The 15,986-nt window shown below is 42.7% G+C and overlaps 1 protein-coding gene across 2 annotated transcripts in view; it reads left to right on the forward strand.

Annotated features, from left to right (window-relative positions):
- The first annotated feature begins 2,912 nt into the window (after nt 1-2,912).
- The window catches only part of LOC137380268 (monoglyceride lipase-like), an 82,860-nt gene continuing 69,786 nt past the window's right edge, over nt 2,913-15,986 (forward strand). The window contains exons 1-2 of one of the 2 annotated variants that reach the window (XM_068052156.1): nt 2,913-3,409; nt 3,600-3,746. In XM_068052156.1, coding sequence (XP_067908257.1) covers nt 3,622-3,746 — 125 coding nt within the window. In that variant the 5' untranslated portion in view covers nt 2,913-3,409; nt 3,600-3,621. The remainder of the gene's footprint in view (nt 3,410-3,599; nt 3,747-15,986) is intronic. The other variant, XM_068052155.1, reaches the window with a different exon arrangement.

A 15,986-nucleotide genomic window follows, 5' to 3' on the forward strand; every position in this document is an offset into this window, starting at 1 on the left:
TGGAAATTAAGGATATTGATATCAGCTGAGAACAAGTATTGGAGAAACTTGAGGGGACTAAAATCTGACAAGTACCCGGGACCAGATATCCTACATCCTAGGTTCTAAAAGAGATAACTTCAGAGATAGTGGATGCGCTGGCTATGATCTTCCGGAATTCCTTAGAATCAGGAATGGTCCTGTCAGATTGGAAGTTGGCAAATGTTACACAATTTTTCAAGAAAAGAGGTAGAGAGAAAACAGGGAACTACCGGCCAGTTAGCCTAACATCAGTCATTGGGAAGATTCTGGAAACTATTATTAAAGAAGTCTTAACATTGCACTTGGAAAAGCATAGTCTGATTAGAACAAGTCAGCATGGTTTTACTAAAGGGAGATCCTGTTTGACAAATTTATTAGAGTTTTTTGAGGATGTAACTAGTAGGGTAGATAAAGGGAACCAGTAGATGTAGTATACCTGGATTTTCAAAAGGCATTTGATAAGGCGCCACATAAAATATTAATAGGCAAGATAAGGGCTCGTGGTGTTGAGGGTAATATATTAGCATGGATAGAGGATTGTTTAACAGACAGGAAGCAGAGAGTGGGCATAAATGGGCATTTTCAAGTTGGCAGGCAGTGAATAGTGGAGTACCTCAAAGATCAGTGCTGGAGCCTCAGCTATTTACACTCTACATTCATTACTTGGATGAAGAGACAGAGAATAATGTATCTAAGTTGCTGATGATACAAAGCTCGGTGGAAAGGTATGTTGCGGGGAGGATGTAGAGAGGCTGCACAGAGATAAGGACAGGTTAAGTGAGTGGGCAACAAGATGGCAAATGGAGTATAATGTAGGGAAGTCTGAAGTTGTTCACTTTGGTCATAAAAATAGAAAAGCAGAATATTTTTTTAAAAAGTGTAAAACTGGTAAGTGTTGATGTTTAGAGAGACTTGGTACTTGTCCAAGAAACGCACAAAGTTAACATGCAGGTGCAGCAGGCTATTAGGAAGGAAAATGGCATGTTGGCCTTTATTGCCAGGGGATTGGAGTTCAGGAACAAAGAAGTCTTACTAAAATTGTCCAGGGCTTTGGTGAGACCGCACCTGGAGTAGTGTGCAGTTTTGGTCCCCACATTTAAGGAAGGATATACTTGCACTGGAAGCAGTGCAGTGAAGATTTACTAAATTGGTCCCTGGGATGAGGGGTTGTCCTATGATGAGAGGCTGAGTAAATTGGGTCGATATTCTCTGGAGTTTAGAAGAATGAAAGGCGATTTAATTGAGGCATACAAGATTCTGAAAGGGCTCGACAGGGTAGAAGCTGAGAGATTGTTCCCACTGGTCAGGGAATCTAGAACACGGGGACACAGTCTCAGGATAAGTGGCCAATCATTCAGGACTGAGATGAGGAGAAATTACTTCAGTCAAAGGGTTGTGAATCTTTGGAATTCTCCACCCCAGAGGGTTGTGGATCACTGAATACATTTAAGGCTGGGAGAGGTGGATTTTTGGTCTCGCAAGGAATCAAGGGATATGGGGTAAAGGCCTTCTCGGGTCTACGAATGAAACGCGACCCGAGCCCGACAGAACCACATCCGACCCGAGCCCGACCTGGCCCGAGTCCTTTCATTTTTTCCCACGCCTGGCTCGACCCGATCCGACCACTGGAATGTTCAGTTAACCTAGTTTCCGTTTTTCACTTTTTAAGCTCGTGCTGATAAGCAACAAAAACTGTAACTGGACTTGAAAGGTTTGTTTAAAAAGTACATTAAGATTGGAGCCATGTACCGGAGGTGGTGATAGAGTGTGTCCGACCCGGCCCGGCCTGACCCGAGCCCGAATGCCGAACCCAGAAGAGCGAACCAACCAACCCGAACCCGACACGTGTCATCAGGTCCCGTCGGGTTCAGTTCTGGGTACTGCCTGTGCGGAGTTTGCAAGTTCTCCCTGTGACCGCGTGGGTCTTCGCCGGGTGCTCCGGTTTCCTCCCACAGCCAAAGACTTGCAGGTTGATAGGTAAATTGGCCATTGTAAATTGCCCCTAGTGTAGGTAGGTGGTTGGAGAATTGAGGGAAGGTGGGGATGTGGTAGGGAATATGGGATTAATGTAGGATTAGTATAAATGGGTGGTTGTTGGTCGGCACAGACTTGGTGGGCCGAAGGGCCTGTTTCAGTGCTGTATCTCTAAATAAATACAAACCTTTGAATCATTGTGAACTGTGAGGAAGAAAGTGTAGAACTTCAAAAGGACAGAGACAAGTTGGTGGACTGGGCAGACAGATGGCAGATGAAGTTCAATGTGGAGAAATGTGAAGTGATACATTTTGGGAGGAAGAACATGGCGAGACAACATAAAATAAAGGGTACAATTCAAAAGGGGGTGCAGGAGCAGAGGTACCTGGGTGGATATGTGCATAAGTCATTCAAGGTGGCAGGGAGGTTGAGAGAGCGGTTAATAAAGCATACAGTATCCTGGGCTTTATTAATAGAGGCATTGAGTACAAGAGCAAGGAAGTTATGTTGAACTTGTATAAGACACTAGTTCAGCCTCAGCTGGAGTATTGCGTCCAGTTCTTGGCACCGCACTTTAGGAAGGATGTGAAGGCATTAGAGAGGGTGCAGAAAAGATTCGCAAGAATGGTTCCAGGGATTAAGAACTTCAGTTCCGAAGATAGATTGGAGAAGTTGGGACTGCTTTCCTTGGAGAAGAGAAGGCTGAGAGTTGATTTGAAAGAGGTATTCAAAATCATGAGGGGTCTGGACAGAGTAGATAGAGAGAAACTGTTACCACTCGTGAAAGGATGGAGAACGAGAGGACACAGATTTAAAGTAACTGGTAACAGAAGCAGAAGTGACATGAGGGAGAACTTTTTCATGCAGGAAGTGGTTAAGGTCTGAAATGCGCTGCCCGAGAGTGTGAGGGAGGCAGGTTCAACTGAAGCATTCAGAAGGCAATTAGACAGTTATCTGAAAAGGAGGAATGTGCAGGGTTATAGGGAGAAGGCAGGGGAATGGAACTAAGTGAATTGCTCTTTCAGACAGCCGGTGCAGATACAACGGGCCGAATGGCCTCCTTCTGCGCTGTAACAATTCTGTGACTCTAGTGTTGATATGTCCTTAATTATTCATGGAGAAGGGGGAGAGAGCTGGCGTGCGTACATACATGACAGAGTTTCCTCCTCCTTGTATCCGGGTCTGCCTCGCTCTCTTTTAGGAAACAAAATACCAAATTAGCGAAAGAGACAGCATCAGGACATCGCCAGAGGCAGTCGATCTGGTTTCCTCAACTTAGAGGGAAGATAGTGCAAATAAATCTTTAGAAGATTGCAAGTGCAATCTAAAGCAACTTGACAGAAAAGCAGAAGCGTCCTGCCACCGAATGAAGAGTTTCCGTGTGTTCTGTGATTGTTACGTGTATTCATTTAAGGTCGGTGCTCTGTTCTGTGTTCATTCCAAACGTCTTCTGTGGTGTGCATTGTTACAGATGCATTGAGAGATGGGTCACTGTATCAAAGGGTGCAACTTCACCGAGAGTCGCTATTATACTTCGGAAAAAAGCCCCAATCTGTAACTTTTGACTTATTTTGTCTCCTTCTTTTAAATGAAATGTGTGCTAGGTGTTGTCGCAGTTGCACTACAATGTTGCAAGAAACAGGGGACCGTGTGACTCCTCAAGGTTTGCCTTACAAGAATCTGTCGCATTTTGTCAACGCGGATGGGAATTACATTTTCTGCAGATATTGGGAACCCTCAAAACCGCCCAGGTTAGCTTTACCTTATTGTTAAATATATATATATTGTACATAAATATAACAGGAAAAGGCTTTGGTTCTGGTCTAGCTTAAGGACACTCGGTTGTGGAGTGAATTTTTCCACACATATCGTGTAGGTGCGATTGACCCTTGTCAATTTCATACACCTGCCTCTCCCCCAGTTTAAAAGGGCAGGGAAGCGATGGGGGGGGGGGGGGGGTGGGGGGGTGTTGCAGCACCGAAATTGATCAGAGTGGGGAGGAGCATTCTCGGGTATAAGGCAATGTTGCAAATCCCCACAAGAGGCTGTGTGTGTGTGTGTGTGTGTCTGTGAGAGAGAGAGATTTCCTTGTTAACCCGTCCGCTTTTTAGTTAGTAACAGGTTATATCTACATACTGTCCAGCCATTCGCGGATGTGATTTTTAAATTAATATTTGATCAAGAATTTCCTGGACTGACTGTTAAGCATCGTTTGCTTGTGTTTAGGATTTTTTTTTATCCCTCTGTGTAACTGAGAATGTCTGACACGCAAATCCGGTCGATCCGATTAAGAGAGTCAGGGATTGAATATAAATCTCATTGTAAGCGAAACACGGTGGGATAATCAGTAAGCAGGGTAAACGATTCATGCCTTGATTATTCTACAGATACTTCACCGTCATTCAATTACTTTGTACAAACGGGGCGAGTGTGGGGTATATACTTGTAGAATGATTCTCCATCTTCCTCGACTTTTCACCATTTGTAGTCTCTATAAAAGAAATAACTTGCATTTATGTAGCGCCTTTCACGAACTCCAGACCAATTTTAAAATCGTTATTCCTCCGTGGCCTCGCCCCTTCCCTATCTCTGTAACCTCCTCCAGCTCCACAACCCTCCGACGATCTCTGCCCTGCTCCAATTCTGAACTATTGCACATCCCAGATTTTAATTGCTCTACCATTGGCTCCCGTGCCTTCAGCTGCCCGGGTCCTAAACTCTGGAATTCCCTCCTTAAACCCCTCCACATCTCCTCCTTTCTGACACTTGTTAAAACCAACCTCCTTAACCAAGCTTTTGGTCGTAAGTCCTAATACCTCCTTATGTGGCTCCGTGTCAAATGTTGATGACTGTTCTGTGAACCGTCTTGAGACACTTTCATATGTTTAAGCTGCAATATAAATAGGAGTTCTTGCTACAACCAAATGAAGCACTTTAGAAATCTAGCCATTGTTGTAACAAATAGAGGTGCTCAAAATTGCAATGGGTTGTGATAAGGAAAAACTGTTTCCACTGGCAGGAGGGTCAGTAACCAAAAGACACAGATTTAAAATAATTGGCAAAAGAATGTGGGAGAGATAAGGATAATTTTTTCACGCAGCGATTTGTTGTGATCTGGAATGCACTGCCTGAAAGGGCAGTGGAAGCAAATTCCATAGTAACTTTCAAAAGGAAATTGGATAGATACTTGAAAAGTATTTGCAGGGCTAAAGGGAGAGCAGGGGAATGGGACTATTTGGCGAGCTCTTTCAAAGAGCTGGCACAGGTACGATGGGCTGAATAGCCTCCTTCTGTGCTGTAAGATTCTGATTCCAATGTTTACAAACTGTACTTTCTAGCAGATGCCACTGATAGTGATCAGGGGTGGGATTGCCAACCCTCCCTAAACCAGTGATTTCGATGTTAATTGTGCTGTTCCCAGCTAGACAGAGAAGAACCAATACAACACAGACTAGGGACTGAAGCTCGGCCCTACATGACTTGTGTGACTTACAGCACATTCATGTACAGGAATGTACTTAGAAACATAAAATGTTTACAGCAGAGAGGAGCCATTTGGCCCATCATGTCCATGCTGGCTCTCTGCAAGAACAACTCAGTTAGTCCCACTCCCCTGCCCTTTCCTCACAGCCCGGCAATTTTTCTCTCTTCTGGTGCTTGTCCACTTCCCTTTTGAAACCCGTGATTGATTCTGTCTCCACCACACTCTTAGGCAGTGCATTCCAAATCCTAACCACTTGCTGAGTAAAATGGCTTTTCACTATGTCGCCGTTGATCATTTGCCATTCACCTTAAATCGGTGTCTTCTGGTTCTCAACCCCTCGCCAATGGGAACAGTTTCTCTCTATCTACTCTGACTAGGCCCCTCATGATTTTGAACACCTCTATCAAATCTGTTCTCAGCCTTCTATTCAAGGAGAACAACCCCAGCTTCTCCAGTCTATCTAAGTAACTGAAGTCCCTGGAACAATTCTCATAGTACTTTTCTGCACCGTCTCTAAAGCCTTCACATTCTTCTTGAATTGTGACATGGAATTGGACATAATACTCTAGCTGAGGCTGAACAAGAGTGTTATGAAGTTCATCATTATTTCCTTCCTTTTATATGGGGCTTAGTGGTATTGTCACTGGACTAATAACCCAGAGACCCAGGGTATTTCTCTGGGGACATGAGTTCGAATCCCACCACAGCAGAGGTGGAATTTGAATTCAATTAATAAATCTGGAATTAAAAGCTAGTCTAATGATGACCATGAAATCATTGTTGATTGCTGTAAAAACCCATCTGGTTCACTAATATCCTTTAGGGAAGTAAATCTGCTGTCCTTTCCTGGTCTGGCTGACATATGACTCCAGACCCCACAGCAATGTGGTTGACAATGAAATGGCATAACAAGCCACTCAGTTGTATCTAACCACTACAAAGTCAATAAAGCAGAATGAAACTGCACGGACCACCCGGCATTGATCTAGGCAGCGGAAACAAGGCCCTGTCGTCCCAGCAAAATCCTCCTTACTAATATCTGGAGGTTTGTGCCAAAGTTGGGAGAGCTGTCCCACAGACTAGTCAAGCAACAGCCTGACACATTCATGGAATCATACCTTCCAGACAATGTGTCAGACACTGCCATCACAATCCCTGGGTATGTCCTGTCCCAGCAGAGGTGGTGGCACACTGGTATACAGTCAGAGGGAGTTGCCCTGGGAGTCCTCAATACCGACTCTGGACCCCATGAAGTCTCATGGCATCAGGTCAAACATGGGCAAGGAAATCTCCTGCTGATTACTGCCAATCCCCTCCCTCAGCTGATGAATCAGTACTCCTCCATGTTGAACACCACTTGGAGGAAGCACTAAGGGTGTAGAATGTACTCTGGGTGGGTGTTGGGTCTCAATTTTCCTGTTCTCATTGGTTACACCAAAAAGAGACGAAGTCCAACTGTAGCTTTAAGAAACTTTATTGCAGTACTTAATTGTTACATCTTCAGAAAACTTAACAATGAACTGAACTAAAACTAAAAGCAACACATACACTGAACTAACACTGAACTACCTAAAACTAAAGCACCACACACACTAAACTAACCCTGAACTAACCCTCCCCCGAACTGAACTGAACTAACTCTTTGCGCCAAATCAAGCCTTATTATAGTTATTCATACAAATCAGTAACACCTACTCTTTGTTCCCAATTGGTCTACAAACTTCTGCAGTTTCTTGGTGTCGGGGTCTGATTGGGGTACTGCCTTGTCATCCTCTCCTCAAGCAGTTTCTTATTCCCCTATCTCTTCGGACCGTTAGGCTGAGCCACCCTCGGACAAGGGGCGTGGGTTTGCCTGGTCAGTATGTTTCTCACACTAACTGTTCCTTGGGAATGTGTCATGTCTGGGTGATGCGATAAGAAGAGTATTGTTGAAGCATAATGTCTCTTTCTGCTATTGAGCTGTACCAGCTGCAAGGCCAATGGTGAGATTCCTGTTAGTTTCTGCTTGTTAGCCTGTTTCTGCTGATAAGTTGCCTCTGCAGCCCTGAAGTTATGAAGTCATTTCTGATAAGCTGTCTCTGCAGCTCTGAGGTTATTTTGTTAGTTTCTTTTTTTTTCTTTCTTTTGGGCCTCCTTATCTCGAGAGACAATGGATACGTGCCTGGAGGTGGTCAGTGGTTTGTGAAGCAGCGCCTGGAGTGGCTATAAAGGCCAATTCTAGAGTGACAGGCTCTTCCACAGGTGCTGCAGAGAAATTTGTTTGTCGGGGCTGTTGCACAGTTGGCTCTCCCCTTGCGCCTCTGTCTTTTTTTCTGCCAACTACTAAGTCTCTTCGACTCGCCACAATTTAGCCCTGTCTTTATGGCTGCCCACCAGCTCTGGCGAATGCTGGCAACTGACTCCCACGACTTGTGATCAATGTCACACGATTTCATGTCGCGTTTGTTAGTAGGCTATACTTAATTGATTAGTTCACTTTAAAAGTCCCCAATAGTTCTGTTCTCGAAAATTCTGTTCCCACAGTCCCCCCTTTGATTCTTCAAAACACTTTTAAGAATCATTCCCTTGATCCCACCTCGGCGCCTTTAATGGTCTCTACTTATTTAGAAACAGCCTTCAACACCCAGAGGAGTCACACTCAATACGCCTGCTTGTGCCACAGGAGGGGCCCACGGGAACTCTGTAAAATCATAAGTTTTGCAGGGGCTTCAGTTACTTGTTCACAACATGAAAGGTGGTACACTTGTACAATTACAATTTCATTTAAGCATAACTATTACATAATCGATTGTACAAACATAATACAATTTCATTCTTAAAGTACATTGATCATTCATTAACTCATTTTAAGTATATATGAAAAGGTTATACAATTACCCTTTTATGGCATAACTAATTGTCTCTCCTTTTATAAAGCAAGTTCGAACACTAATTGCTTTTTGGGTAGCTGTCCAACCTGTAGTCATACATCCTCTTGCATCGCCTAATTAATTTCTTAAGTTGCCAAATTAAGTAGGTCACATATAACACCATGATACCCAAAACCACTATCAGGACATGGGAGATAATTCTAAACCAGGGGTGTATCTGCACGTCTGACCCCCAGTTCCATAAGTCCTCCCACCAGGTAGAATCATTTATCTCATCAATCTCATCTTGTAGCATCTTCGACTGTTGTTCCAGATTGTAGTACACTACAGCAATGACTTCTAGCTGCTGTCTCTCTTTACCCAAGCGTGTGGGCAATGGCTGAATAGTATATTCATATTCCCGGAGGTAATTTGTCAAATCCTCCTTAATACTTTCTGTCACAGTTATCGTTTCTGTCTTTTGTTTATGTATCTCTACCAACTCCATCTTCCCTACTCGGGTTGGTATTTGTGGGTTGAACCAAAATGTACTGTTGCTCACCGGACAAGTCCGTTTATGTCCATACTGGTACTCCTTCGCTGTGGTGGTTAAGCAATATCTCCCCTTTCCCATATAGTCCACATGGGTTAGCCATGCTTTCCTAGTTTCCATGGTGCAATTTACAGTGGCATTAAATCCACATTTTGATTCTGCCATTTTATCTATAGGATGAGGACATATGACCACCTGGTTTTCCAGACTACACTCAGACAATGGACAATGTTGTTCCAGTTACCTCTTTTCCAATTTCCACAACATTTCCATAACATAGGGTAATATATCATAGTATTTTATGTAATCTTTTCCCCTTATCACTCCTATATTTTCTACTTTGTATAATTACATCCCTATCTTATGTCTCAGAATTACAGGTATTCCCAACACTACTCCAATACTCATAGATCCTGTATTTACACATTCCTGACCTTTCCATACTTTAAGTTTTCTGATTTGGCACCTGGTAATTTTATCATTTGTGTGACTAGTTAAGTATTCCAACTGGGTGTCATTGATCCAAACTGGCACCTGTCCTGCATCAATTTGCCTCAAATTTTCTCAAATTTGTTCTAGCATTCACGAACGGTATGTACTACAAACACTTTCATTATTTGAAATGATATCATTAATAGTATGAGCATGACCTTCTAGTACTCTCATCAGTCCTGTAATTAGTTCAGTTGCTCTGCATGTAACAAATCACATTTTCTTCCATTCCCGGTATCTCTTTGCATACCAGGTGGTGTTTATTTTGGAGTCTGTCATTTGCTGTTGACTTTATATACCTTCATTTGGGACCAGTGTTTCCATCGGCCCTTCCCTTTTACAATTACTTTGTCTCCCACAACAGGCACCTTCGTCTGTTCCGCTTTCATGTCTGTTTCTATAAAATCTCCTGCCTCAGCTCATACAGTTGTCTGCACAGCTCCTTCACAAATCTTTAACCCTTTCTCTCATGGGTCCTACTTCCTTACTACCAGCTACGACATACCTTGGCAGTCTCATCACCCTTCCTGTCACCGTATTCATCAAGTCCTTTCCTACTTTAGCTACACCACTCTGTCCCTTTTGTTCCTTTTTCAAAATATCCTTTACTAGCTGACTAAGAGTTCTAACATTCTGGTCCACATTTTCCAAATCTATAGTATTGACAATTGAAGTTCCCATATTAAGGACTGTGGCTCCGTCATTCACTAAACTATGTTTATGTCTCTTTCCCTTTATTATTCTCTCATTACCAAATTCCTGTCTCAGCAATTGTTACAGTAATACCTTGTACAACTCTCAGATCTTCTCAGAGCACCAGCCAGGTAGCTGGATATCTGAGATATTCAATATTACCGGTACCAACTCAAGCTTTATATTATCATATACAATTTTATTAGTTTTTATTATCACAAGTCCATTTTCTGGTCCTGCAGTTAAGGCAGGGCAAGGGAGACCAGTCACTTGTGACTGCTGGGTCGTAACCTTACTCGTCGGTAATTCGGATATGGGGGTAACCGTGGGGGTTGGTGCTTCTTATCTGTTTAATCTCACAACCTGAAATAGGACCTGTCCTTTTTTATCTTAGAGCTTTAATATCTTGCGCTAGGGGGAGTTCGAGGATTGTCTGCACTCACTTTTGCTCTGTCTCATGCTTTCCCTGTGTTATTACTATTCCCAAATAAGAAACCTTTTCCTTCATTATCTGTGCCATTTTCGGCTTAACTTTCACTCTGACCTTTTGGAGGAAGGTGGAATATCGATGGATTATTATAAAATCCCTGGGAAAGACACGTCCAGATGTACTGTTGTCCCTTGAACGTAAACGCAAATTTATATTGACACTCTTGTGCCAACGGTATGGACCAGAACCCATTGCTAATGTCCAACACAGTAAACCACTGATTTGTTATTTTCTAAAACTTTGATTGTCCTCTTAAATATCAGATAAATTTCCCTTTGAGTGCGTTCAATAACCACTCATATCAATTAAATTTTGTTTATTGATTCCAATTTCCTGTGCCCAGACTTGGTGGTATTTTTTGTACGTTAAAGACAGAAGTGCTTGCAACTATCTCTCCTTCTCAAGCACTTTGCCTCATTGATAAAGATGCTGTGACATTTGATGTCTGCAATTAAGTTCTTAAATTCTCAAAGCTGCTGGATCTCTTGCTGTGGCATCAATTCTCACATGGCCTGCCGTCACCTGCTTAAAAAACCCCACAAAGAATCCATTGTGGCTCTGATCCTGAGCCCAATGGGTTAATTTGTCCACTTATATCTGTCAATTTAGAAATTTAGAATTTAACAATGTCCAATATGTATAAATTTTACTCTCAGCAATGCAAAAAGCTGCAGCAGGGTTACGTTCTTTGTTTGTCTCCAAGGGGGTGGAGCAAAACATTCTCAGCTGCGTCACTTTACGTAACCTTTCTTTTCTGATTGAAAAGAACTACTCTCCATTTTAAACTTTTTTCAATCCTTTTGGTATCCTTAGGGTTTGAAAACAACAAAATCATTAGTAACATTATCAACTTCAAAGGAAAACAGCTCCATCAGGAAAGACAGCATTTTAGATCAAACTGCAATTGTTTTCAAATTTTTAGCATCTTTTGTAAGAGGTTTCTAATGCCAGGATTGTTTTTATAACAAAGATGATTCCAAATTCCAATTCACTGCAATAAATATTTAAAAACCAAAACTGCCAATGTTATATGAACAAGTCTTGTGTCCGGAACTGAAGACTCCTCCAAAACTTGACATAATAAACTTGAAAGTTCATTGTGGCCACAAATGAAATTTCCAGTTTTTCAACTTAACAGGTCAATTAACCTTTAATAGTATAAACTTAACTCAGACTTATTAACTTGCAATACTTATTGACTACACACAGAACAGAATAGCACGTGATTTGTTTTAAAAGATAGGTAAATTACGTCATTTTCCTTGTTCTTCAGGTGCCTTTTCAAATGCCTGTAATAAAACCAAAAACGAAAGGAAAAGTTATTTAACATTCTTAACACAAAAGATTTAACACCAACTCCTTACACAAACTTTAAACAGAGATAATCTTTCCTATATCTCCTTTGTTTATCCTTCTCTCCCTTAAACCAATATCCAATTCCTGACATTTGCTACTTAAATACAGTCAGTAAAACATGTCTTTAATTTAAACTCCAAAAAAAAACAAGAACAGATTTGAAACTGGAACTCCAATTATAGCAGTGTTTTAAACTTCAAATTGGATTTCTGCCAGACATCTTCAGACCTTCAAGGCTGAAGCTTATCTCTTACAAAATTGTTCATTGCCTCTTCACAGTTGCAAAACCAACTTTTAAAATAAAAATAAAACTTTAATTTAAAATATAATTCAATTTTATATCCCATTCCTGGGTGCACAATCTTAAATTGAAATGAATACACTCAACAATCACTTTTCACACTCATTCAATTCCAAACAACTCAGAAAATTGATTCCTGTAATGGGTTATGAATTCAAAATACCAAATCTCTTTCAAATTCCCTGTCCCGATGTCAAGGAACACACACAGATGCAACAAATTCACAACCACAACATGACTCAAGGTTCCCACAAAATATACACCTGTAAAAATAGAAAAAGTAACAGACTCATTCTTTCATCATGAAGGTCAGACAACAAAGAGTTAACGACAGTCAGTTCTACAGAACACAAGTTGTACAGAACACAAGCTGTACATCCCAGGGACATTCAATTCATTCGTGGAAACTTCCAACATTCACACATTCAAATCAAAAACACAGTAACTTGTTTTTACTCTAAAACATAGTCTTTTATGTCACTCTGCCATAAACTTTGCCATGGAACCCTTTGGCCTATAGCAGCCAAGGACCATTGGGTCCATTCTTTATCCTTACCCAAACTCTCTTTATATCTTCCAGGGACCACTGTCCCGTGGAGGTGCCATATTTTTGCCCAATTTCAGTGTACCTTTTAGCCAAATTAAACTGTTGCTCTACATATTCTTTTAACTGCCGAAGTATTTCATCTTCGGGAACGTCAGGTGGGGCCCGCCCACCTTTGACAGTAGTTGGTAACTGTCGGTTACCTTCGTTGGTTATTTTATCAATGCCGTAAGGTCGGTATAACCAGATATTTCTACAGATAGACTCGAGCTGATGGAGCTTCCGTCGAAGCCCATGGGCCGGTATTACGCCGAATACCACCGAATCAGGCGCCTAAATATGGGATTTCCGTTTTCCGTACTCCCCCCGAATGGACTCGAGTTACTGAACAAAAAAGTTCGGGTTCGCGTGGTGGAGTACCGAGCTTAGACAATGGCCAAGGACTTTTAAAACAACGAGGAGTCCTTACCTCTGGGGCCTGATAACGGTCCGATGTCCAATGCTTTGGTCTCTATCCTCCAGCGATCCTGCCGACTACGCCAAGTTGTTGGATCTCAATTTTCCTGTTCTCATTGGTTACACCAAAAAGAGACGAAGTCCGACTGTAGTTTTAAGAAACTTTATTGCAGTACTTAATTGTTATATCTTCAGAAAACGTAACAATGAACTGAACTAAAACTAAAAGCAACACATACACTGAACTAACACTGAACTACCCAAAACTAAAGCACCACACACACTAAACCAACCCTGAACTAACCCCCCCCCCCACAACTGAACTGAACTAACTCTTCGCGCCAAATCAAGCCTTATTATAGTTATTCATACAAATCAGTAACACCTACTCTTTGTTCCCAATTGGTCTACAAACTTCTGCAGTTTCTTGGTGTCGGGGTCTGATTGGGGTACTGCCTTGTCATCCTCTCCTCAAGCAGTTTCTTATTCCCCTATCTCTTCGGACCATTAGGCTGAGCCACCCTCGGACAAGGGGCGTGGGTTTGCCTGGTCAGTATGTTTCTCACACTAACTGTTCCTTAGGAATGTGTCATGTCTGGGTGATGCGATAAGAAGAGTATTGTTGAAGCATAATGTCTCTTTCTGCTATTGCGCTGTACCAGCTGCAAGGCCAATGGTGAGATTCCTGTTAGTTTCTGCTTGCTAGCCTGTTTCTGCTGATAAGTTGCCTCTGCAGCCCTGAAGTTATGAAGTCAATTCTGATAAGCTGTCTCTGCAGCTCTGAGGTTATTTTGTTAGTAGGCTATACTTAATTGATTAGTTCACTTTAAATGTCCGCAATAGTTCTGTTCTCGAAAATTCTGTTCCCACAGTGGGGGACTTCAATGTCCATCACCAAGAGTAAGTAGCTCAGTAGCACCAGAGCTGGCCGAGTCCTAAAGGACATAGTTGCTGGACTGGGTATGCGGCAGGTGGTGAGGGAAGAACAAACTTGACCTCATCCTCACAAATCTGCCTGCCGCAGATGCGCCTGTCCATGACTGTATTGGTAGGAGTGACCACCGCACAGTCCTTGTGGAGACAAAGTCCCACCTTCACATTGAGGATACCATCCATCATGTTGTGTGGCACTACCACTGTGCTAAATGGGATAGATTTCAAACAGACCTAGCAATGCAAAACTGGGCATCCATGAGGTGCTGTGGGCCATCAGCAGCAGCAGAATTGTACTCAACCACAATCTGTAATCTCATGGCCTGGCATATTCCCCATCAAGCCAGGAGACCAACCCTCGTTCAATGAAGAGTGAAGGAGGGCATGCCAGGAACAGCACCTGGCATACCTGAAAATGAGGTATGAGGTCAACCTGGTGAAGCTACAACACAGGACAACATGCATGCCAAACTATGTAAGCAGCATGCGATAGATAAAGCTAAGCAATCCCACAACCAACGGATCAGATCTAAGCTCTGCAGTCCTGCCAATATCCAGCCGAGAATGGTGGTGTACAATTAAATAACGAACTGGAGGAGGTGGCTCCACAAATATCCCCATCCTCAATGATGGGGAAGCCCAGCACATCAGTGTGAAAGATAAGGCTGAAGAATTTGCAACAATCTTCAGCCAGAAGTGCCGAGTGGATGATCCATCTCGGCCACTTCCTGAAGTCCCCAGTATCACAGATGCCAGACTTCAGCCAATTCGATTCACTACATGTGATATCAAGAAACGGCTGAAGGCACTGGATACTGCAAAGGCTATGGGCCCTGAGAACATTCTGGCAATAGTACTGAAGACCTGTGCTCCAGAACTTGCTGTGCTCCTAGCCAAGCTGTTCCAATACAGCTACAACGCTGGCATCTACCTGGCAATGTGGAAAATTGCCCAGGTATGACCTGTCCACAAAAAGCAGGACAAGTCCAACCCGGCCAATTACTGCTCCCTCAGTTAACTCTCAATCATCAGTAAAGTGATGGAAGGTGTCATCGACAGTGCTATCAAGGGATCACAGTCTCAGGATATGGGGGATGCCATTTAGAACCGAGATGAGGAGAAATTTCTTTACTGAGAGGGTGGTGAACCTCTGGAATTCTCTACTGCAGAAGGCAGTGGAGGCCAAGTCAGGAAGGAGATAGATATATTTATTAATGCCAAAGGGATCAAGGGATATGGGGAGAAAGTGGGAACAGGGTACTGAATTAGATGATCAGCCATGATCTTTTTTGAATGGCGGAGCAGGCTCGAAGGTGGTGGCGTAGTGGGATTGTCACTGGAGTAGTAACCCAGAGACCCAGGGTATTGCTCTGGGGACATGGGTTCAAATCCCACCACAAGCAGAAGGTGAAATTTGAATTCAATTAATAAATCTGGAATTAAAAAGCTAGTCTGATGATGGCCATGAAACCATTGTCAATTGTCGTAAAAACCCATCTGGTTCACTAATGTCCTTTAGGGAAGAAAATCTGCTGTCCTTACCTGGTCTGGCCTACATGTGACTCCAGACCCACAGCAATGTGGTTGACTCTTACATGCCCCCTGAAATGGCCTAGCAAGCCACTCAGTTGTATCTAACCACTGCAAAGTCAATTGGACTGCAGCGGTTCAAGAAGGCAGCTCACCACCACCTTCTCACGGGCAATTAGGGATGGGCAATAAATGCTAGCCTGGCTAGCGACGCCCACATCCCATGAATGAATAAAAAAAACTGCATTATCCTCATCAATCCTCTCTGTTACCTCATCAAAAAACTCAATTTAGTTTGTTAAACACGATT

This window comes from Heterodontus francisci, chromosome 19 (assembly GCF_036365525.1).
Source record: "Heterodontus francisci isolate sHetFra1 chromosome 19, sHetFra1.hap1, whole genome shotgun sequence".
NCBI lineage: Eukaryota > Metazoa > Chordata > Chondrichthyes > Heterodontiformes > Heterodontidae > Heterodontus > Heterodontus francisci.